This window comes from Atractosteus spatula, chromosome 19 (genome assembly GCF_055471065.1).
Source record: "Atractosteus spatula isolate fAtrSpa1 chromosome 19, fAtrSpa1.hap1, whole genome shotgun sequence".
NCBI classification, from domain to species: Eukaryota; Metazoa; Chordata; class Actinopteri; order Semionotiformes; family Lepisosteidae; genus Atractosteus; species Atractosteus spatula.
In genome coordinates this window covers 6,981,725-7,002,815 of record NC_142724.1, presented here as the reverse complement: position 1 = coordinate 7,002,815, position 21,091 = coordinate 6,981,725, and the positions used below count along the sequence as shown (strand labels likewise).

At 41.4% G+C, this 21,091-nt stretch overlaps 1 protein-coding gene across 2 annotated transcripts in view; it reads left to right on the top strand.

The window, feature by feature from the left end:
- Positions 1-16,072, top strand: part of arhgap46b (Rho GTPase activating protein 46b) — a 70,718-nt gene extending 54,646 nt beyond the window's left edge. For both annotated transcript variants that reach the window (XM_088937344.1, XM_088937345.1), the window contains 5 exons: positions 5,622-5,695; positions 6,810-7,009; positions 10,196-10,287; positions 10,817-10,986; positions 12,585-16,072. In XM_088937344.1, the coding sequence (XP_088793470.1) occupies positions 5,622-5,695; positions 6,810-7,009; positions 10,196-10,287; positions 10,817-10,986; positions 12,585-12,779 (731 nt within the window). In that variant the 3' untranslated portion in view covers positions 12,780-16,072. The remainder of the gene's footprint in view (positions 1-5,621; positions 5,696-6,809; positions 7,010-10,195; positions 10,288-10,816; positions 10,987-12,584) is intronic.
- The last annotated feature ends 5,019 nt before the right edge of the window (positions 16,073-21,091 follow it).

The window sequence follows — 21,091 nt, the reverse complement described above, 5'->3', positions numbered from 1 at the left end:
TTCCTGAAAACAGGATGAATCAATTGATGTATTCACTGAACTCCAGCTACGATCAAACCGTTGATTTTTTTAAGGGAAACCACAGCAGTCAAGCTGAAAGCTTCAGAAATTAACAGGTTTGCCTTTACAGGTTTTTGGCGGCTCCTGAGGTACACAAATTAAAGTTGTGATTAGTGCCTGTGGGTAGATACCCACAGCCTGCAGTACCTGAGGTGGAGAAAGAGAGAATGATATGGCATTAAGCAGGATGTACTTTTAATGCCACATTGTTAAATATGGCTCAGAAGTGTATGGTGAAGCATGCAAGTCTCAAAGTACCATTTGTGTTGTATTAGTGCTTTCATTCAGTGGAGATGCATAATAAGTGCTTTCAAGCTCATAGTAAAAGCTGTAAAACGATAATTGTCCGATTTCAATAGACATGCATACTAATTAGCCCATCAGCTGTGCAGTGTTCCCATTCACAGGCCTCTCACACTTCAATATGCTTGTAGAGGATCTAGCTACTAAAAACTAAGAAGCGTAGGTTTCCTTTGATATCAGTTTTGAATGGTTTGTAAAAATATTTTTTTTTCTTGGAGCACATGCTTGTTGGTGACATCTTGACATTATAAAGGGTCTCAAAGTGTTTGATCGCTGTGTAAATACTGTGTGAGACCAGGATCTCGGTCCTTTTCTTAAGGATTTCTGTACAGGGAAGGATAAACTGTTCAGAACTAAAGCTATGGAGCTGAAAAATAAGTTAATAAATACACCCAGATTCGTATGGTGGAAAAACTATTTTGGTAACAGACCATTATGACCTGTTTCTTAAATTAATATAATCATTTCAGTTTTGGCTTGTTTAACCTTCATGCTGTCAGTCATGGAAAAAGACCGGTTCGGGCTCTGGCCTTGTAATTGGAAGGTTGTGGGTTCAAATCATGGGTGGGGCTCGGCCCTGCTACTTTTGAGTAAAGTATTTGTTGAGGGAAATACCCAGCTATATAAATGCGAACAAAACGTGAGTTACTTTAGGTACAAACAAATTAATATTTATTTTAGAACAACTATGTGCTTTACGTGGTTGCCACGCTGTTGTCTCCTGTATTCTTGGCCCCCTTTTCTCCCTGTAATATCGGACAGATTGATCTTGTCTTCGGGACTTGCCAATGCCCTGATGTGTCCACGTTCATGACGCTCTCTCATGTCAGCAGATGACTCACTGCCACTTCCTGTGCTCCGGGGCCTTAAACTCAACCACCAGCCTTGCTGTGGCCAGGCTCCACTCACCCCCAGCTTTATTTAGCCTGCCTTGCTGCCATCCAAAACACTCAAGAGGATCACTGTGGTCAACCGACTGAAAGCTCTTGGAGACCCGCAGTAGCATACACATCATGTGTCATTGACCGCATCAGGGAGCGAATCTGCTAGTGAAATCTGAGCATTGTTCAATGAATGCCACCGATACACCAAGCTCCTGAGAAGGGCTTCTGACTCATAGAGAGTCGTCAATGGTCACAGCATGAAACATATTAAGAAATACAGTAAAAAAGTAATAGATTTCTCCCACAGGGCAGGACTGTTGTCTGAGCAGCAGAGAGGCAGTGACATTATCGCGGTTTGTGTCATTCTAGTTAATGGCCCAGTGCAGTGACACCCAAGCTGTTTGGGAAACAAAAGGCGAAGCTGGCAGAACCTAATGCTAAAAAAAGATGACTGCTTCTTACTTTTTACTACCAGTTTTAAGTACTGGTACCACAGCAACTAGTTAGTTATTAAAATATCGCCCTAATCTGCCGTGGGCTATAATTCATTCTATTTCTTTCTGTTTGTAAGTGAAGTTATGCTTTGCAAAAAAAACAAGCTAAAAAACCACAATGCGAAGTCTTCTTATTCAATTTACGGAATTCCAAAGGAGTTTTTTGGGGGTGGACATTAGTATAGGGGGTGGCAGTGATTACCCCTGCCCTTGTGCCCTAGTAAAAAGAGACGATGCCAAAGAGATGAGAGGTTTTGTGCACATGCCTGCTTGAGGCTTTAGGCCTAGCCTGTGCTAAAAGAAAGCTATCTTTTTGTCTAAAGAGCCCTCAATGCCACATCTAAAGTGTGCTGTTGACAATAGCCTGGCTGCAGCTCTTGGGCAGGCCGATACAGTGTGGGCAGAGGGGTATTGTGGTGGCAGGGTTTATTGGCTTGGGAAAAACATTCCCTCAGTGAGGTCGCGGCCGGGCTGTGCGGAGTGGCGTCTTTGTGCTCAGAGAGCTGTCGGGGATTAACCCCAGCCGTTACGACACCCCACATTTGTATGCAAATTTAGGGGGAAGACTGCTTGCAAACTGTTTTTTTATCTCATTAGGCACATCAGTAAGATGGGTCTGTTACTGAGGGGGGCGGGGGGGGGGGGGTGCTGCAATTGCATTCAGTGTTTTTAAAAAGCAGTTGAAAGTAAATTGTTGAAGGTCTTTTAGTACCCACTTTCTTGAATACCTCCCTTCCCCCCACATCCATTTATAATTCTATTTTTGTTTTGGGTTGTTGTGACATTCTGCGGGGAATTACACCCACACTGCACAACTTGCCATTCAGCGGCAAAATCCTATTGTCACACTTTCGATTTTGTATCTGCAATGAGAATTTGCCACTGTAGGGCTGGATGTTTTTCTCATGCCAGGCATCAGGCAAATACCTCCTAACCACATAGCTGCGTATAAAAAAAAATGTTCCCATTTAGAAACTATGAAGTCATGACTTAATACAGAGCAGGTTGTTTCCAAAACTCAGTCCGGCCCCTGAACTCATATGCCTAAGTCTTCCCCAGAATGAGCTGGGTCCTGCAGCTTTTAGACGCTATTGCAGTCATTCCTATTTTTATTTCCCCCTCTAATCCAGTCTGCTTATCTCTGCATGGAGGAATTAATTATGAGATATCCTCCATCTTTAAGTGTTTAGCAGGAGTGCGACATGAAGAAACATCTGCGAACACTTATTAATTTTGATTACAGAAGCTGCCGTCCAGACGCAGGATCTAAATCACCCCCTGACTCAACTCAGTTTGTTCAAGTGCCAGAGCACCTCTCCAGCTTGCGTGTTTCTCATTCCTGGAGAGCAACGTGAGACAGACGTTTCAAAGACTGCAGCAGAAAAGTACTGCAGTTTGAATTAATGTTCAGTGGCGTTTCTCCCTCATCAAGAGCAGGCAGGCTGAATCACAAGAAAGCCTCCATGATTTCTGACCCCAGAGTGCTTCCTGTAAATAATGCTTCCTGTGATGTGTTGCTCTTTAGTACCTCCATTTTAAATGGAATCATCAACACTAAATAACACTGTTAAAGGCAAATTATTACAGTAATATGTGAAGTAGCTCCTACTACGGATGACGGAATAACTTTAGGAGATTCTGAATTTTATGCTAGGATTTTTATAATATCATTAGCTTTTGGTGTTGCTTTTCATTATTAGTAATGCAGAGGCCATGGGATTGATTTAACTTCATTTTACAAAATGTTTCACAAGGTTAGGTTTATAGTTTTGATTATGAGGACGAGAACAGTAAATGGGTGTTGCAAAAATATATTTTTTTTAATTGACCTGCCCTTTCCTAAAAAAAATGATTGAGATTGTAGGTCAGAAATTCCAGATCTTCTTAAGACACATAAACTCCCTGCTCCTTACCTGTATTCTGTCTTCTCCCACTGATGTTCAGTGTTTAGAGCCCTCATGTCCCACAATACAGTGACAGTGGGGCTTCCAAGACTGATTGGAAACGTCCCCCGGTTATTGAATGAAGTAACTGTAGTGTAGAATGTGGGATTTTCACAGGTTTCTGTATATATAGGTGTGTCTTAGTGAGTTTTTGTTGAGTTTGGAAATGCTGTATGTGAGTGAGATGGTGGCAAACACTCTACCCATCAGTTCTTTAAAGTCATATTCTGAAGCTGTTTTTATTTTACACCCTAACAAAGCCTGGAACCTTCCCGGCACTTTGATTTTATACTGACATTAGGATTTTATTTAATATGCAAACTTCCCTGGCTGGCCTTCCTGTGTAGCAGACTTCCCACAAGGAATCTGTTATCCATACTTCTGTTGTCCTAAGGTGGTGTTGGTGTTTTGCAAGTGTGCCCTGGCTGTAAAAATGCCTATAATCAAGACATGCATAGGTGGTGGCAGCGCATTGAAAAGCAAAAGCATCAACACTGGGCTATCAAGCCAGCCCAGGAAAGGCTGGAGCTCTGTTCCAGGCCCGATTGTTTCCCTCGCCCATCCTTCATCCTCTCCCTTGTTCTGAGGGCTCCGAGAGGCGTTGACCATTTGTTAGGCAGCTGTGAGCAGACGTAAGGCTCTGGTGTGAACGCACATGTTTACACCTCCACAGCCTTCGAGGGCAGCGCTTGCTAAATCTCACAGAGGTGCTAACTAGTGAACTACACTTGGAAACAAACAGTGAGGGCTGTGGCCGTTGTTCCTTCCCTGTCCTGCTATTGGCTTTTAAAGCGATTCCACATGGCTGGATTTTTTTTAATTCTGAGCTTTTGTTTTGCTCTTTTTCTCCTCTGCCAAAAGTTGGTTACTCTTCCGTGTTTTCTTTATTGCGACCCAATGATTGTGTTTATAGCACTTTCATTTAACATGCTGTTTTCTATTGTGCAAGAGGACACAATAAAATCCTTGCTTTTTACCAGTTTATAACAATAAACAACTTTATTTTATGTAGTGCCTTTAAAGGTGGCTTCTGAAAGCGCTTTACAGAACGACAACAACAATAAAGGAGTTATTGTTGAGAGGAGACGGTAGATGGGGGTACTGAATATAGTAGGAGTAGAGGGGTAAATGGTAGTTTATGGCATAAATCAGCACTGAGGATTATGTGACATTAAATTAGTTGTCACAGAAAATATAGAAATTATCCTTCCTTTTATTTGGTTAGGTTTTTCAGTTAATTGCTGTTCACTAACTTGAATTTTTGTTTTAAAAATGTGTGTTCAGTGTTGGATTATTTTGGCTGTGTAAATATCCTATCTTGCACCTGTTTGCCATAAATCCTGAATTTTTCTAAGGCTGGAACTCTAGGGCAGAGACAGTTTCATGCTGTAGGAATTTTTCAAACTAGACCTGATACTAAGAGTTCACAGCTACACACAGAAGTGAGATAGAGGGAACAAATGTGGCCTTGAATGTGGATTATGTTAGGACTCACTTTGCTACAAGACACATTTTACTATCTTAGTATCTCAACAACATAGTGAAATGTCTCTGAATTTCATTTCGACATGCACTTGAGAATAAATGTGTAGGTTCTCCTCGTGACCTCTTTTTCAAGGATGTCCTTTTGTGATGGAAGAAGCCAAGTAGCATGATAAAAAACAATTTCTCTTTTGTATTTGTTGTGAATGAAAACAAGAAATTTTGCCTAAGTGATTATGGCTGTAATGAATTACTTCAGATGCCTGTGTACAAATGCGCTGTGTTTGTTTCATAGCGATCTTTTCATCTATTCATAAGATATTTTTCTTGTAGCTGACAGGCTATGCAGTAGTCATACTTAACATTAAATCACTTTTCGTATTAAACGTGACATGTTTCTGGTTTCTGTGGTTTCATGGTGGAGTAGCTTGTGGTAACTTTTCTTTCTTTAACAGGCTTGCCGATCAGCACATATGCGAAATACTGCTACCGTAAACTCCAGAAAGTGGCTGTGACGGGAGGCAAAAAGGTAAGGCAAAATACTGAAATGGTTATTTGGCTTAATCTTCTTCATGAGAAAGCTGGTGGCTTGTCCATTCCAAAACCTAACCAAGCCCCTTCTTGTGGACTCACCTCACACTGGCTTTCTGTGATTCTTGGCAGCAAAGTTTCACAAAGAAACGTACTGCTACACCTACACCAGGGAAGTAATACCATTCGCAGTGCTGGGCACTGGTTTTTCTGTGTGTTCTGGTCCTGGTTTTTAGGTTGGGGTTTAAAGAGGTGGTTTTGATGTGATTTTTTCAATCGCTTTCTGCCATTTGCTGAACACTACGGGATTATGGACCTGAAGCCAGTTGCATTAAAGAGTAGTTTTTCAGTGACCCATTTTGTGCCAGTGATTATATAAAGAGATGGTATTTATTACCTACGTATTATTTTAGATCATAATGTCCTAGGTGGGCAAGAACCTGTGAATCACATTTGCTTCCTAGTAGGAAATCCCGGGAGATATGCATTATCAAACGGACTGTATCTGATTGCCTCTGGCTGAGAGGAGAGATAATATACCTTACAAAGTGCCATGAGGGTGGAAACTCGCTCAGGCAAAACAGTAGGTCAGGCATTTCACTTAAAGGGAGCCCATTGCACTAGTCTGCTTCTGGTTAAACAACAAAACAACTTTTTTAAATTAAAAAATGACAACAGGCAATTCAGACTAACCTAGAGTGAAGCATCTTTTCCATGTTGGCAGAACTCCAGGTCTTACAGTGAAAGAGAAACTCACATGACCTGCGTTGCCCTGATATCAGCATTGTGACTTTGTACTTTTCAAATTCTGTGGGAATCCCAGCCAGCTCACCTCGTCCAAACACTAGTCATCATTTTTATGATGAGCGTTTCTGAGCAAAGTCTTGGCTCCCTTAAAGAGGGTGGCCAGTGCCTCGAGGGGGAAGTGAAGACAACGTGCATAAGGGAAGGGTTACGGACAAGAGGGGGCAGTTTCTCCTCGGGCAGCTAATTGATCTACGAGTCTCATCTGGCCTTTTTATGAAGGAAGCTGCGTTCGAGAACCTGGGCAGAGTTCAGGGTGTTGTGCTCCCTGATGAGAGCTGTGGATTCTCTTCTTCTGCACCTTTCAGGGTCTGCGGAAGCCCACCCTGGAAGAGATTGACCACGCCAAGAACGCTGTGGTCACGCCCTCGCTGTTTGGCAGTGCCCTGGAGGAGATCATGGAGCGGCAGCAGGAGCTCTTCCCCGAGAGGAAGCTGCCCTGGGTGCAGGTGCAGCTGTCCCAGCACGTCTTGGGACTGGGGGGCGCCCAGACGGAGGGCATCTTCAGGTGAGGCTCCTCTGTGGGGGAACAGTGAGATTGCTGCATTGCACTTCAATGCCAACAGGTGGTAACAAAAAGGAACTGCTCAGAACCAAATCTCATGTCTGCCTTTTGATATTCTATTATATTGACCTATTTTTAATATTGGGCATCCTATTTTTGGTTTATTTTTATTGATGTTGTTGTTAACTACCCTAGCACCACACCAATCTGCATTCAAGGTTCCTTTTTGTCAGGAGTGGTTGTTTATTTTTTAAGAGTACGCTTTTGGTTTTAAAAAAAGGGTTGAGTGCAGGATTTAGGCATCTGGGAGATGGGAACTCCATAGTTCTGGCTGCTCTTTAGCCATTGTAATCGCTTACCCAAACATGCCCTCATCCTGAAACTGGAAGTTAATCTTCTATCGTTTAGTTTAAACCGGAAAGTGGAAGAATTTCAGATACCCACTGTTTGTATTTTCTCACTAGGATATTCATTTTGGATCTTTTATTATATTGATTTTGGGTGGAAGCCCACAGTTTCCAGAACTGTAGTCCTCAGCCCTAAAGGACCTCAGAGGGTGGTCTGCAGAACTAGTGTAGATGGAAGTAATGCACATATCTCCACCTGCTCGATGACTGCGTCTGCCTCGCTCATAAATCTAGAGCCGCCTTCTCACCTTAGTTTCAACTTTCAGGTGTAAATAGTCTCTGTCGATTTCTTTCCTATTTATACTGTCTTCATAATGAGCAGTGAATCACAGACAATAGGACACAAGTGGAAACAACATGGTACAGCATTTCAAACTGAGAAAAGAAAGTACTACTTCACCCACAGGGTTGTGGGGTGTACGAAACAAGTTCTCCAGCCATGTGTTTGAAGCTGATGCCTTGGCTTCTTTGAATATAGGGCAGGATGAGATCCTTGGATCCATTAGCTTCTAATTACCAAATTGGCCAGATGGAATGAATAGCCTCCTCTGCTTTGTAACTTTTTCTATGTTCTTACACCTTGGGTTTTGAAGAAGAAACACAACACAAGAGTAACAATAATGACACACACAAGCTTCTTAAGGGATTGATTCCTTTGAGTTAATCTCCACATTGGGAGTTTTGTTTGCTTAATATCCTTGATTATTGAGAATCACAATCAAAACCATATGGCTACCACAGGAAATCCAAAATATTGTGCTAGTTTCAGTATTGAGACCAACATCTTGCCTCAAAAGGGAAACATAAAGACATTATTTTACTTGAGATGATCCTGATAAATATTTGCTTTGTTTGACCATGATAAGAGTAAAGTAGTATAGTAAAATACAGTGGATTTACTGAAAAGGGTTTTGTAAAGGTTGTTAAAAAAAACTCAGTTTAAGTGAGTTTTGTTAAAACTATGGGGAATAACTGAAATACAGGCTTACTGTGTTTCATAAGGGAAACAAAAGCCGTTGCTAGGTATTGCAGACATTTTGAAGGGCAACATTATTCCAGGTGGAGCAGTCACAGAATGAACATGGGATAACCCATTTCCTAATGGTGTTCCATATTCAAAGTACTTACATCACTCCCAGGCGTTTCCTGAGACATGGTTATTTATAGCTTCTTTACATTTGGAGCTGAAGGCCATACGGATGTAATGTATGTTTTCCGGGACGTGAAAGCCCACACAGTCGGGAATCATACAGAACAGGCGTTTTGTTGAGTCAGACCTTCCTCTTCCCCTGCTTCTGCAAAACAGGTAAATAAGAAGGACAGAAGAAAGGTCACATGAGTAGGCCATTTAGGTCTTCAGGCCCGTTTGATAGTTAGCGGTTAATTGATTAGCTTAATTCATTCATTTCTTGGGAAACGTAAATTCTTGAGTCACGTCAGAATATCAGCTTCAACAATGTGGCTGGGCAGCTTGTTCTACACTTCCGCATTCCTTTGGTTAAAGAAGTGCCTCCTGTTCTCAGTTTTAAGTGCACTTCCAAGTAGTGTAGTTCCACTCACTTGTGCCCTCTGGTTAATGTTTCGGTGTTCATTCTGAAGAGATCCGCCACCCTGACTTTGTTAATACCTTTGAGGTTGAAAACATGTATCAGATCCCCTTGTAGACATCCCTGTTCAAGACTAAAAAGGTTCAGTCCCTCCAGACTGTCAGCGGAGGACATTCCCATAAGCCTCAGAATGTATTTTTTTGCTCTGAACTGATGCCAGAGCAGCAATATCTTTTCTGTAATGTGGCGACCAAAATATTGCAAACGAGGCCTTACTTTGCATAACATCCCTTGATTTAAGTTCTACACTTTTGACTCTATGTTCTAGCATTTTGTTTGCCTTTTTCATTGCTTTCCCACGTTGTCTAGAAGATTTCAACATAAACATATTAACATAAAAAGTCTTTTTAATAAGTAACGTCTTACAGCTCAGTGTTTCAATTTTTTACTGTCTACAATCCAAACCCTGCACATATTTACATTAAACATCAGTTCGCATTGAAGTGATGTGCTGCTTTTCTTTTTCCTTAGGATTATGGACTGAGAGAATATGGAGATAACTGGGATAAACTTGGAGCTAATGATAGGGCGTGTTTGTTTTTATTGCAAGTATCCGGCACCAAGTGTGTGCTGTAAGATTGGCAAGAAAATGATATAATGATATAGAGTATAAAGGTTTTATAATTTGCAAATGAAGAGTCTGTTAGTTTAATGCTGCTCTTTAAACAGCCAATGGTGCTGTTTTTAATAAAAGCTTTCAATGGATTTAAACAGCTGTTTTGATTACAATGTGCATGACAGCGAATTTTAGTCAAGACTCCATGTAACTGATACCTCTTAAGCCACATGCAGAATGTCAGAATTGCAGTGGTTGTTACTGTGAGAGCAGGAAATACACTGAGCAGCCCAGTCTGTGAAAACCAAGAAAGTTCATACATAACAAGACTTGGTCTGTAAGTGCTTTGAAGGGCTTCAGAGAGCCAGGTGGACACTGATGTGCACGTTGGACAGGGGAAAAAAATAAAATTCTTTCTGCCATCTGGTGGGCAGATTATGTAATTACATCACATGTAATGAAGTGCTGGCCTCTACTTCTTTAACAATCAACATGCAACAGGTTAGGATTACTGTGGCTGCTGAAGAAGGTTCATCAAATGACACGGAGTAAAAATCAGACTGAAATTCTGGAGCTCCCTCTTCCGATCTAACCTTTGGCAATGCGGTTTGTTTCTCAGAGTTCCTGGAGATATTGACGAGGTCAACGCACTGAAGCTACAAGTGGATCAGTGGAAAATCCCAGAGAATCTTTCCGATCCCAATGTCCCAGGTACTTCTTTCGGTTTCAGCTGAAGTATGGGCTCAGAGCCAAGTAATATACTTGGAATTTGAATTCTAGTTTTTTACATTAGATTACACAGAGATTGAAGCAATAGTTGCAGTTCAATTCTTTATCTGATAACCTCCTGTATTATGAAGGCATGTCCATTAAGTTCTTCCTAAGAACTGTGTCCAAGTGTATATTCATTCATCCAACCATTATAAAAGCCATATCGCTTTGAGGATTTTTTATGGACATTTAAGTCTGGTCACCTGTCACCAGATTCTCTTGGTATTTGTTTCACTTATTTTTAACTTTATTCTATAGAGCTGCTTTCAAGGAACCTTGAAAGCCTTCACAACATGATGTTATAGTAAGAACAAATACAACAGGAACGTTTGGCGCAGCTTTATCGCCTAACGTGATGGAGAGAAAAGCAAAGAAAATGTATTTATGCTCATAGGCAGGGGTGCTGTGTGTTGTAGTGCTGTTGTGTTGGATTTGTCCAGCTTGTGATTGTTTTGCCTTGGTTTTCCAGCCTCCCTGCTGAAGCTGTGGTACCGTGAACTGGAGGAGCCAGTCATTCCCCAAAGCTTCTACCGACAGTGCATCAGCAACTATGAGGACCCCGAGGCCGCCATTGCTGTGGTGCAGTCCCTGCCCGAGCTCAACCGCCTTGTCCTCTGTTACCTCATCCACTTCCTGCAGGTAACCGTGGCGATGGGACGGGACAGCATGGTCCCCTGGTGACAGCTAGGCCGTGGGTTCACTGCCCCATGGAACTGTACATTTCAGAGAAAAAAAGGAAAGTTCATGTTTTGTACAAAGTTTGGGTGTAACCAGGCCACAAAATGAGAATAACATTGCGGTTTCTCTCACAAAAGCCTACTTGTTTATTTCTTAGTATAAGATGACAAGCTTTATTAAAAAAACATGTATGCAGATGCATTTAGATTCATTGTAGAAGAATAATCAATTTGTTTATGTATACAGCGTTAATGACTGTATAAAATCCAAATAATTATAGATTAGTCATTTGTAGTCCAATGGATTGATTAAATGTTTAGTTTTACAGCATCATGAAGACTACAGCTGACTGAAAGTAGTACATTAGGACCTATACAGGAGACATTTCAGTTCATAGTATTTGAAAAGTCCACATCCTTTACCATGTGAGGAGTGACACAGTTACAGATCAGCTAATGATAAAGCCTAAGTCTGAACCAGCAGCTTTTGCCTCAACCTGATTTTTATACCACTTTTATAGATAAAAACCATGATTTAAATGCAGAGCTTTTTAATGCAAATTTGACCCTATTTAAATACCGTTCAACGAAAGCTTTTTCTTTCATCTGTTTGCATATTTCAAGATCAGTAGTGTTCCTTTAATAGGCTTTTCTAACAGAAGATTTTAAATTATTGAAAGCCTTTGTGAACCCAACTGAAATAGGGTAACAGTACAGTCAATGATTTTTGTCTAGGGAGGGAATAGTGGGTTATATTTCTAAGCATGGTTTTCACAATAACACTAACTGGATTTGAAGTGGCCTGATTAAAGGCAGTAGACTGATTAAAGCTGGGCTATACTTTTCATGTTCTACAGCAAATAAAACAATCTATAAATAAACATTCTTAAATATGCCTAAACAAGAGTGTTTTAAGAAAGAAAAGTGGTTGCTAACGCCTAGTTCCAGAGTTTCTGAAAGTGCACAGATAAAATTGTTGAAGCCATAGGGAAAGGGTGTGATCCCGAACAGCTGTCTTTGTCTGTTCTCAACGTGACCCCCCCCACCCAGAAAAAACCCTGGCCCCTGACCGGGGCTTCTCACAGGGCTGGAGTTAACTGTAGACCAGACCTCTTCCTCAATGTGTGAAATAAGCTTTCAGTGCTTTTGTTGGCAAACAAAAACTCTTCATCTCAACATCTTTTTTGGGCTGTCACATTTTTTTTGTGGGAGGCACAGTGGCGCAGTTGTTAGCATTGCTTCCTTGCAGTGCAGGGGCCCTGGGCCCGAATTCGTGGGGTGCTGTCTGTGTGGAGTTTGTAAGTTTTCCCCTTATTCACATGGGTTTCCTCTGGGTACTCTTGATTTCCTCCCACTCTGCATATATATGCTGGTCGGTTAATTGGCTTCTGGGAAAATTGGCCCAGGCATGTGTGTGTGTGTCCTTCGGTAGACTAGCGTCCCATCCAGGATGTATCCCTCCTTGTGTCAGATGGATGGACTTTTCTTTCTTCATTTTGGCCGGCCTTTCGTATTTCTTGAAGCTTTTTTTAACGTCCCGATGTTCTCCCCCCCGGCTAGGTGTTTGCACAGCCGGTCAATGTGAGCAAGACCAAGATGGATGTGAACAACCTGGCCATGGTGATGGCCCCCAACTGCCTGCGCTGCCAGTCGGACGACCCGCGGGTCATCTTCGAGAACACCCGCAAGGAGATGTCCTTCCTGCGCATGCTGATCGTGCACCTGGACACCAGCTTCGTCAAAGGCCTCATGTGAACGTCCCCCTCTGCTCTCCGCTGCCCTCCTGTCCTGTCTGCCCCTCTCCGGTATCTGTCCCCTCCCTAGACCTGCTCAGTCTCTGCTGTTCCTATGAGCGGTATTCAGGAATTTCTTGGAAGTGCCTTCGGGACACTTCAAAGATATTTTGTTTTGAAATCCAGATGCAGTAATAAGATGTGTAATCCTTAACAGAACCACCTGCTGTTCGCTATACTCACTTGATCCGTTCTGCAAAAAGTCTGTACGAAACAAAGGTGTCCCATGCTGCATCTCATTGACACACAGCCCGTGGAAGAGACAGATACCACAGAATGATAATGTAATATAAGGTTTTTGTTTTTTTCTCTCGTTTTTATGTTTCTTTTGGGTTCTGCTTTTTTTTCATCTGTGCAAAGAAAAAAAAAGAGTGGTTCTCTTCTTCTTTTTAATTTAAAATTTGAAAGGTTTTGTTTTATTTAATTCTGGGCAAGCTGGGCTAGACATGCTGTGCTTGATTGTTCCAGCCAGCTAACACTGGCCCTTAAAAAGTTGTACCAGGACTGTCCCTGCAAAACAGTCAACAACTCCCTGATCACACTGATCATCATCAGGGTCCCTGATTTCCAGCCTCACTGTTCCAGATTGACCGACCACTTTTTCTGCCTTATTTAAGTTTAAGTCTCTCTGCACACATCAAAGCATACAAACTGCAATCAGAAGAAACTTGTATTCCTCTGCTTCACCTGAACACATCTAAGCAATCTGCATTATTGTGGTTTCAACACAGCTGAGCAGTGTTGTATTGTAATGCACTCTCAGCTCCACATCATAGGAAATTAGCTTGCATTTTATTTTGAATGCGTCACAGGCATTAACCTTGTCCAGAGGCATGATTTGCTTAATTTATTTTTTCAGGAAGATCAAAACATTATTAGGTTTAAGCAATAGGAATGAAGAAAGAAAGCGCAAATGTGAGCTCTGTAATTAAATGTTAGTTTGTGACGCCATGTGACCCAGGATATAGAAGAAATCTATCCAGGATAGCAAGGCTGAAGACAGTGGGAAGGGCTTTGTGGGTTTAGTCTCAAGTTCCTGAGTCTGTCATCGCTAGTGCCCTTTGACAGACACTGCTTGCTTCACTGGTTTTTGCTACAGTGTTAACAGTCACGACAGCAGTTCCATTTAAGACATCTTTGCAAGGACATCAGTTCTATAATTCCTGTCAGTTTTTTTTTTTTACAGTCATGTAACAGGTCACAGGCTGTTGTTACAAAAAGAGTTGCGAGCTGAAAGAATGTAATGTGAGTGGAAATCATCATTTTTTAAAGTAAGCTTTCAAAATTAGTTTTGGAGGGATGGAAGGCTTTTTTGTGTTACCAAATATTGTTTAAATGTCATATTTGAGTTTACTTGTTGACTGCCAAGCTGGCATCCTTTTTCAAGTAAGCCGCCTTATTTACAGATGTGGTTGGCGTTTTGTTTGTAGCTTCTCCTCCTGCTGTGCCAGCAGTGTGGTAAATGGTGAAAGAAAGGCGTCCCTCATTACAGCAGACATTTTTTTTAACGACCCGCCTGGACTGCAGCTTCATCTATGCTAGAGCTCTTCGCTGTCTTCTTACAGTTAAAACCCGTTTATTTTTTTACAGGCAACAGGATTCAGTCCCACTGTAGACCGTATTTGTTCAGTTCCTGGAAACGAAACACAGTTTTGCCCTAGATGAAATTAAAGGGTTTGTTAAACCAGTAGATCTCTGTGGAGGTTGTTCTTTTGGTCACCCTTTAGAATCACAGCTCTCCCAGTGGTCGTCTTATTCTCTCTTTATTTACAGTATACAAAATGGCCCCTTTGATAGCCACTAAAGCCTTACAGCCTCTTCAGTTCCTACACACCTCCCAAAAATAGACATCATTAAGTTTTGTTCTCTTTGAATGCTTTAACTGGATGCTCTCCTACAATCCAGGTCATGGAAAAGCTGTAGTTGAAATCTGACTCCTCTTCAAATAAGAAAATTTGACCATAAGATTTGATCATAAAGTCTGGTTATTTGGTTTAGAATTAGTGTACAAGATGAGAACCTTTTTGAAGGAAGATAACTGGATCATTATTCTACATTAAGTTATTTTCCAGAAAATGAAAGTGATTGAGACATCTCTGTTTATAATTTACCCTCCATGTACTGTGTTACTGCTTATTCAATGTGCTGTATGTGTTTGAGGGCCTTACCTGCTTTTCTGTGGTGGTGTGTGAGCAAGCTTAAGCCTCATTTATTTCATCAGAGATGAATTTATGAAATACAGGCACATATGAGACACAGCAGTGTGTTAATTGTCTACTCACAGAGCATTGATTAATACCAGTTAACAATCATTGCACGTGTAATGCAATGTGTTGGGTTTTTTTTTAATTGTGATGATCAGTCTTTAAAATGGCTGAACAGACTTGTGAGTCTTAACCTACCTGCGATTAGAACATTTTGATTTCGACTGTGAATTCAAGAAGGTTTTAAAGAGGTTTCCAGAGCCCGAAACAGGCTGAAGAGAACCTACTCATTTCATTGCGTTCTGCAATTGACCTAACCTACATAAATAAGCTTTTTCTCCCTTTCCCAATTGATGTGGCTTTGTCTGAAGTAGTTTGCTCTCATAGGACTGTAGGATTTCCCCCTTGTCTTTTACCCTCTGATTGGTGTGTCTCACATTATGTTAATGTTTAACATTTTAATGCTGTAGAATGAAGGGAAATAGCCTCAACAGCTGGAAGTTGCTCAGACACAACATAAGCACAACGCATTCAATACACATAATTCCTGGAATTCATTTTTACCTCAACATGTTCACAGCAGGTAAATCAAGATTCATTCGTGTAAATACCGTCTGTGAATAGCAATGTCTTAATTACTGTAATTTGAAGTAATGAGGATAAAGATTATTATAGTTTCAGGTGTTAAAAACGCAGAGGCAGCTTTTCTTTTTTGCTGTTGGCTGCCTGTTGTGGAAAACAAACTGATAACCACTCTTCGATGTTTTGTTCATAACGTGTGTTAAGAAGTGAACTGTAATACTTTTAACTGTAATGCCTACAGTTGCCAAGCAACAGGTTGCCATCCCCTCCTCTCCTGCACTTAGCTTTTCATCATTTTTATTTGCTGCTGTTTTCTGTATTCAGATGCTGTTGGCTTTGTCGGTGTAAATGCCTCTGCCGTCCTCAGTACATTCAGTTTGTGTGAAGAGATACAAGTGAGAGACCGTGACAATGTCGGATGCTTTATTTTACCTAATTTCATAAATAAAAAATAAAGTTTGTAAATTTACACAATCTGTGGTGCAAGTTTGTTGTTTTTTTCCGCAGTGTAATTTATGTATTGTGGTAGTATTGTCGGTTCTCCGAAACCAGATGTGTCAGCAATCATCCAGCCATCAAACACATGCCCCAGTGAAGAGTAAAAAACAGTTAACTTCTAAATTGGTTCTGTTACGCGGCAGGCTGAACACAAACAATGCACCACATTGAGAACAGACCCTTGCTTTCTGGGGCCATTCTGAAAACACATGCCTTAAGGCAAACGGGGGAAGAGTATTTAAACTCAAAGGCTGCTTGAGATATGTGGCGGATTGAAAATCACATCTGAGAGAGGGGCCTGTGATAATGCTTTGTGAATCCAGTTGTTTTTTTTCAGACGGGTGTTAACACTGAAGTTTGGAAATGGGACTGGTAAAGAGTATTGCAGGGCTTCTACCACACACAGGAATTCCTGCTTGTTTTGAAAAGTGAGCTCAAGTGAAGGTTTTGCCTTTTCTCATCTGCAAACAAACAGCTGGCAGAGAACTGTGGCCGTGCGTGTCAGTGATCTGAAGCCATTTCTGGTTTCGGTTTGTGTTTCATTCTTGAATTGCATAAGTCAAAACCATACGATTTTTAAGTGATGAAGCTAAGTGTGTACTTGACAGGAAGGAAGAGCTCTTCATCTGTTTAGTTTTACTAGATCATAATTCCATCTAATTCTGGTTGTATCTTCTCACCGTGTCTAATATGCGGTAATGTTTGAGGGCCTGAGGAGAAGTATATTGCATTATCATTTTGGGTGGAAAAAGATGCACATGCTTGTCAGCTGTGATAATTCCAACGAAATCGACATGGACGCCACAAACACATAGCCCATTATCCTCCTTATGACAAGAAACTGAGATGCTGGTTTGAATGGAAAGGTTTTTTTCAGTCTCTTTTAAAACTTTTCTTTTGCATTATCTCCTACCCAAGTCACACATGGCATTACTACTGTCTGGCTTGTACTCACAACACGTTTTGGGAAAAACGACTCATGCCAGCTGACAAATTCGGAAATTCTGCTTATGCTGCAAAACATGGGATGGGGAAATCTATATACACACTGCCAGCATTTTCATTTTCTAGTAAATGTAAATTGTTCTGCCTGCAGTGTGGCGAACAGTAAATACTTGATATGGCTGCTGGTCAATCATGTGGTTTGCCACAAGGCAGCTTACACTGGAGAATTTTACTGCCCTTTTCCAGTTCGTAAGTAGCGGGCTGATTTTTTTCCAAATACCATTATTAAAATGCACAGACAAAGCACTCGCACGCGGACATTGGAAGTTTGGAAAATACATTCCACGGAAGCATTCCTCCATGGGTTTCCTAAAGATTTTTTCGTACATGATGTAATTTTGTGATGGAAAAAAAAATCAGCTACAGGTGAGGGGGGTACAGCCGCTTCAAGTGGAGGAGATGAAGTACTCTTGTTCACAAGACAGGGCAGAGGGGATCACGGGATTGACCAGCGGATGGGTGTAGCGGCTGCAGGAGTGTGTTCTCTGTACCAAACCATGGCGTTGAAGCAAGAGCTGAGTTTTTGGACAAGGCTCTCGGTTTTCTCTCTCAATCCAATTCCCTACTCTCACCTGTGGTCACGAGCTTAGCGTAGTGACTGAAAGAATGAGATTGTGGGGACGGGCAGCAGAAACGAGGTTTTTTCTGTGGGGTTGCTGGGCTTACTCTCTCTGAACATTTGTGTATGTGTTTGTACACACGTGTGTATGTGTACATTTGTGTATGTGTTTGTACACACGTGTGTATGTGTTTGTACACACGTGTGTATGTGTACATTTGTGTATGTGTTTATACACACGTGTGTATGTGTACATTTGCGGGATTGAGAGGAGCCAGTTGAGGTGGGCTGGTTATCTGCTGAGGTTGCCAAAAGGGCGGCTCCCACTGGAGGTGTACTGGGCACGGCCCACTGGAGACCCCGACTGAGGGGATTCTATCTCTAAGCTGGCCTGGGAGTTCCCCCCAGAGGAGCTGGAGACTGTTGCTGGGGAAAGGGAAGTCTGGTCCACTCAGACTGCCTGTTACCATTGCGACCATCACCAGCGGTAAGCAGTAGGAAAATGATGATGATGGTGATGATGAAGATGAACATAAGACAAGCTTCTGCAGGTACATTGGCCTACTGACAAAGCAGTTTAGGTCATTTAGGTCTTAGTGCACCACATTATCTCAACTCCCCGAACCTTACATAAAATATGAATATACAGTACAGTATATTGAACAGATTCATTTAAGACTGATAAGAGGGTGGGTTTGTGTTAGGGATGTAGTGGCTAATATATTTTACTAACCCATACTAAAATCAATCACGAGAAAAAAAAAACAACCCGCTATGGGAGGTAGCAGAAGAAACTAATTTTAAAAAAATAAAAATAAATTAAAGTGTGAAACAGATGCCAAATTTGTTAGTATATTATTAATGTCACCATGAGAAGTTACAAAAGTCAATTCTCAGTAGTAAAGTCACTCTTTAATGATGTAACCATGACTAAAGATTTCACTCTGCAGACGAATAATGGATCCCTCATGCATTCGATTTTCTATGGCTCAGACAGTGGAGAGCACCAAGCCACTAAATCTAATCTGATTTTACAATTTGTGTTTTTCGGTAAAACAGTGTGGTTTGGACATTTGAATCTTGAATCCCACATTCATAAATCCAATGTATTTACTGCTTTTTTTATTTATTTCGTAGTTGTCAACATGCGTCTTTTCTAACGTGAAGTGCATTTAAAAGTGATATTTTGATAAATTGACCCCAGACTTTGCAGCCTTTACACGAATAAACACTTTCATTTAGGGAGGAGTTAATATGTTAGTTTATTGGGTTAGGTGTTTTTTTTTTAATTTATAACCATGTTCTCGAAAACGTATTGCTTCCAATTTTTCTAAATTACCGCTGGTACAACACGAGAGCCCATATTCCCATTTTTAGGTATTAGTTTCAAGATCGATATAATTTAACAATAAAAAACAAAATTGAAAGCACGAGCATAGTAATATAATGATCATAGACTTTACATTTCTATTAATTTTTGAAGTACAAATCAGAAAGTGTTTCCCCTACCTTAAATATACGATTAAAATTGTTCAAATACCTTGTATTCATTACAGAAAGCAGCGGAGACAGTTATATTGCAAATAAAAAAAATATTTATTTCGAAGAGAACGGGACATTGTGAATCAATAAAGACGTTAACAAATGAGCCAATGTAGTTATTTTGCAAATAAGTAAAGCATTTTAAAAATAGATTCTCATTGGCAGTAAACAAGCCACCTGGCTCTGCTAGCTTGAACAGCTCTCAGACCCGTGATTGGCTAAACCCCCGAACAGTCCGGGCCGCGATTGGGTGAAGAGTGAGAATCGACACTCTGATTGGATAAAGTGCAACAGCGGAAGTTCCGAGAACATGTAGATACACAGGTGATGGATGTTCTTCGCCAAATACTGTAGCCCCGGTTAACCGTGTGTGCTGCATGAGTACGCTGGTTATACAGTAACACATCCATTGGTTTCCAATTACTAATCAATCTAAGAGAGTCGCACTGTCTCTCAGTCAAACTGAATAGCAGACAAAGAATGTCATGGCACCCACAGCGCGTTCACGACTCCGATAGCATGTCACGATAGGAGTGCGCGCATCACGATCACATCCCGATACCCACTGCGACTGGCGCATCACTGTCATGGCGCCACTTTCATTAAGTCCATTTTATCGCGATATGACGTACCCCCGACAAAACTCCCACCCCCATGTCGCAACACAGAGTCCACATATCGCGATATGACAAACGTCACCCGCACCAATGTCGCGACATGAAGCCCTCATGTCACGATATGACATACCCGGCAAAAATGCCCCGCCCCCATATCGCGACATGAAGTCTATATATCGCGATATGAAAAAAACCGTCCCGCCCATGTCGCGACATGAAGCCCGCATATCGCGATATGACCTACCCGGCAAAAAATGCCCCGCCCCCATGTCGCGACATGAAAGGCCCTATATCGCGATATGACAAGCCCAGCCAAAACGCCCACCCCCCAATGTCGCGACATAGAGTCCATATATCGCGATATGAAAAACCTGTTATGCCCACGTCGCGACATGAAGCCCGAATATCGCGATATGACATACCCCCGACAAAATGCCCAGCCCCCATGTCGCGACATGGAGTCCATATGTTGCGATAGGGTATATCCATGGTCACGTGATCACCGGAAAAAACAAGGTGCTATATATCGGGATCGAAAGCAGAAAACGTAGCACTAACGAATGAGACCGTTTTGGTTTCCCTACGACATTGTAGGGGAGCTGAATGACGTCACGACCCCGGAAATAAAAGGTTTTTATATCTCGGAAACGAAAGCAGCAGAAACGCTCCTTTCAACGGCACAAACCGGCACAAACGTAGCACTAACGAATGAGATGGGTTTCATCGTTTGTGCTTTCTGTGGGGGGGGGGCAACTTCATGGAGCTTTCCTAGACAGCTGGAATACTCCCGTTGTCTGAGCGCAGTATTGTGTGAATGAATCTGTTTCAACTATTAGTTGTTTTATGGCTTGAAAATCAATAATGTGAAATTTGGTTATTCCGTAAATAGATTATGTAAGGGGTTTAACCAGACTTTATTCCGAATTGTTAACTTATTATTACTGCACATAGTTACGTTCAATGGTAGGGTTTCGAATAAAACAGGGATACTACCAAGTAAACAAAATGTTGAGGCTGCCCTCTGCTGGGATAATTGGAGAGATGCAGAAGTTCTTTTCCACACAGTCTACTGTACCAGAAATAATCGGGTACAGAAATCAATCGTAATTTGCTAAAACGATAAAGATAATATTTATAAAAAGTTCAAATATATAAGATATAAGACTGAAAAGTGTGGCAACACATTTAATCATTTAACCTGTTGCAAACTTCACAATTGTTCATCTTTCGAAATATGCTCTCTATATCTTTAAATTCTGAGGTTATT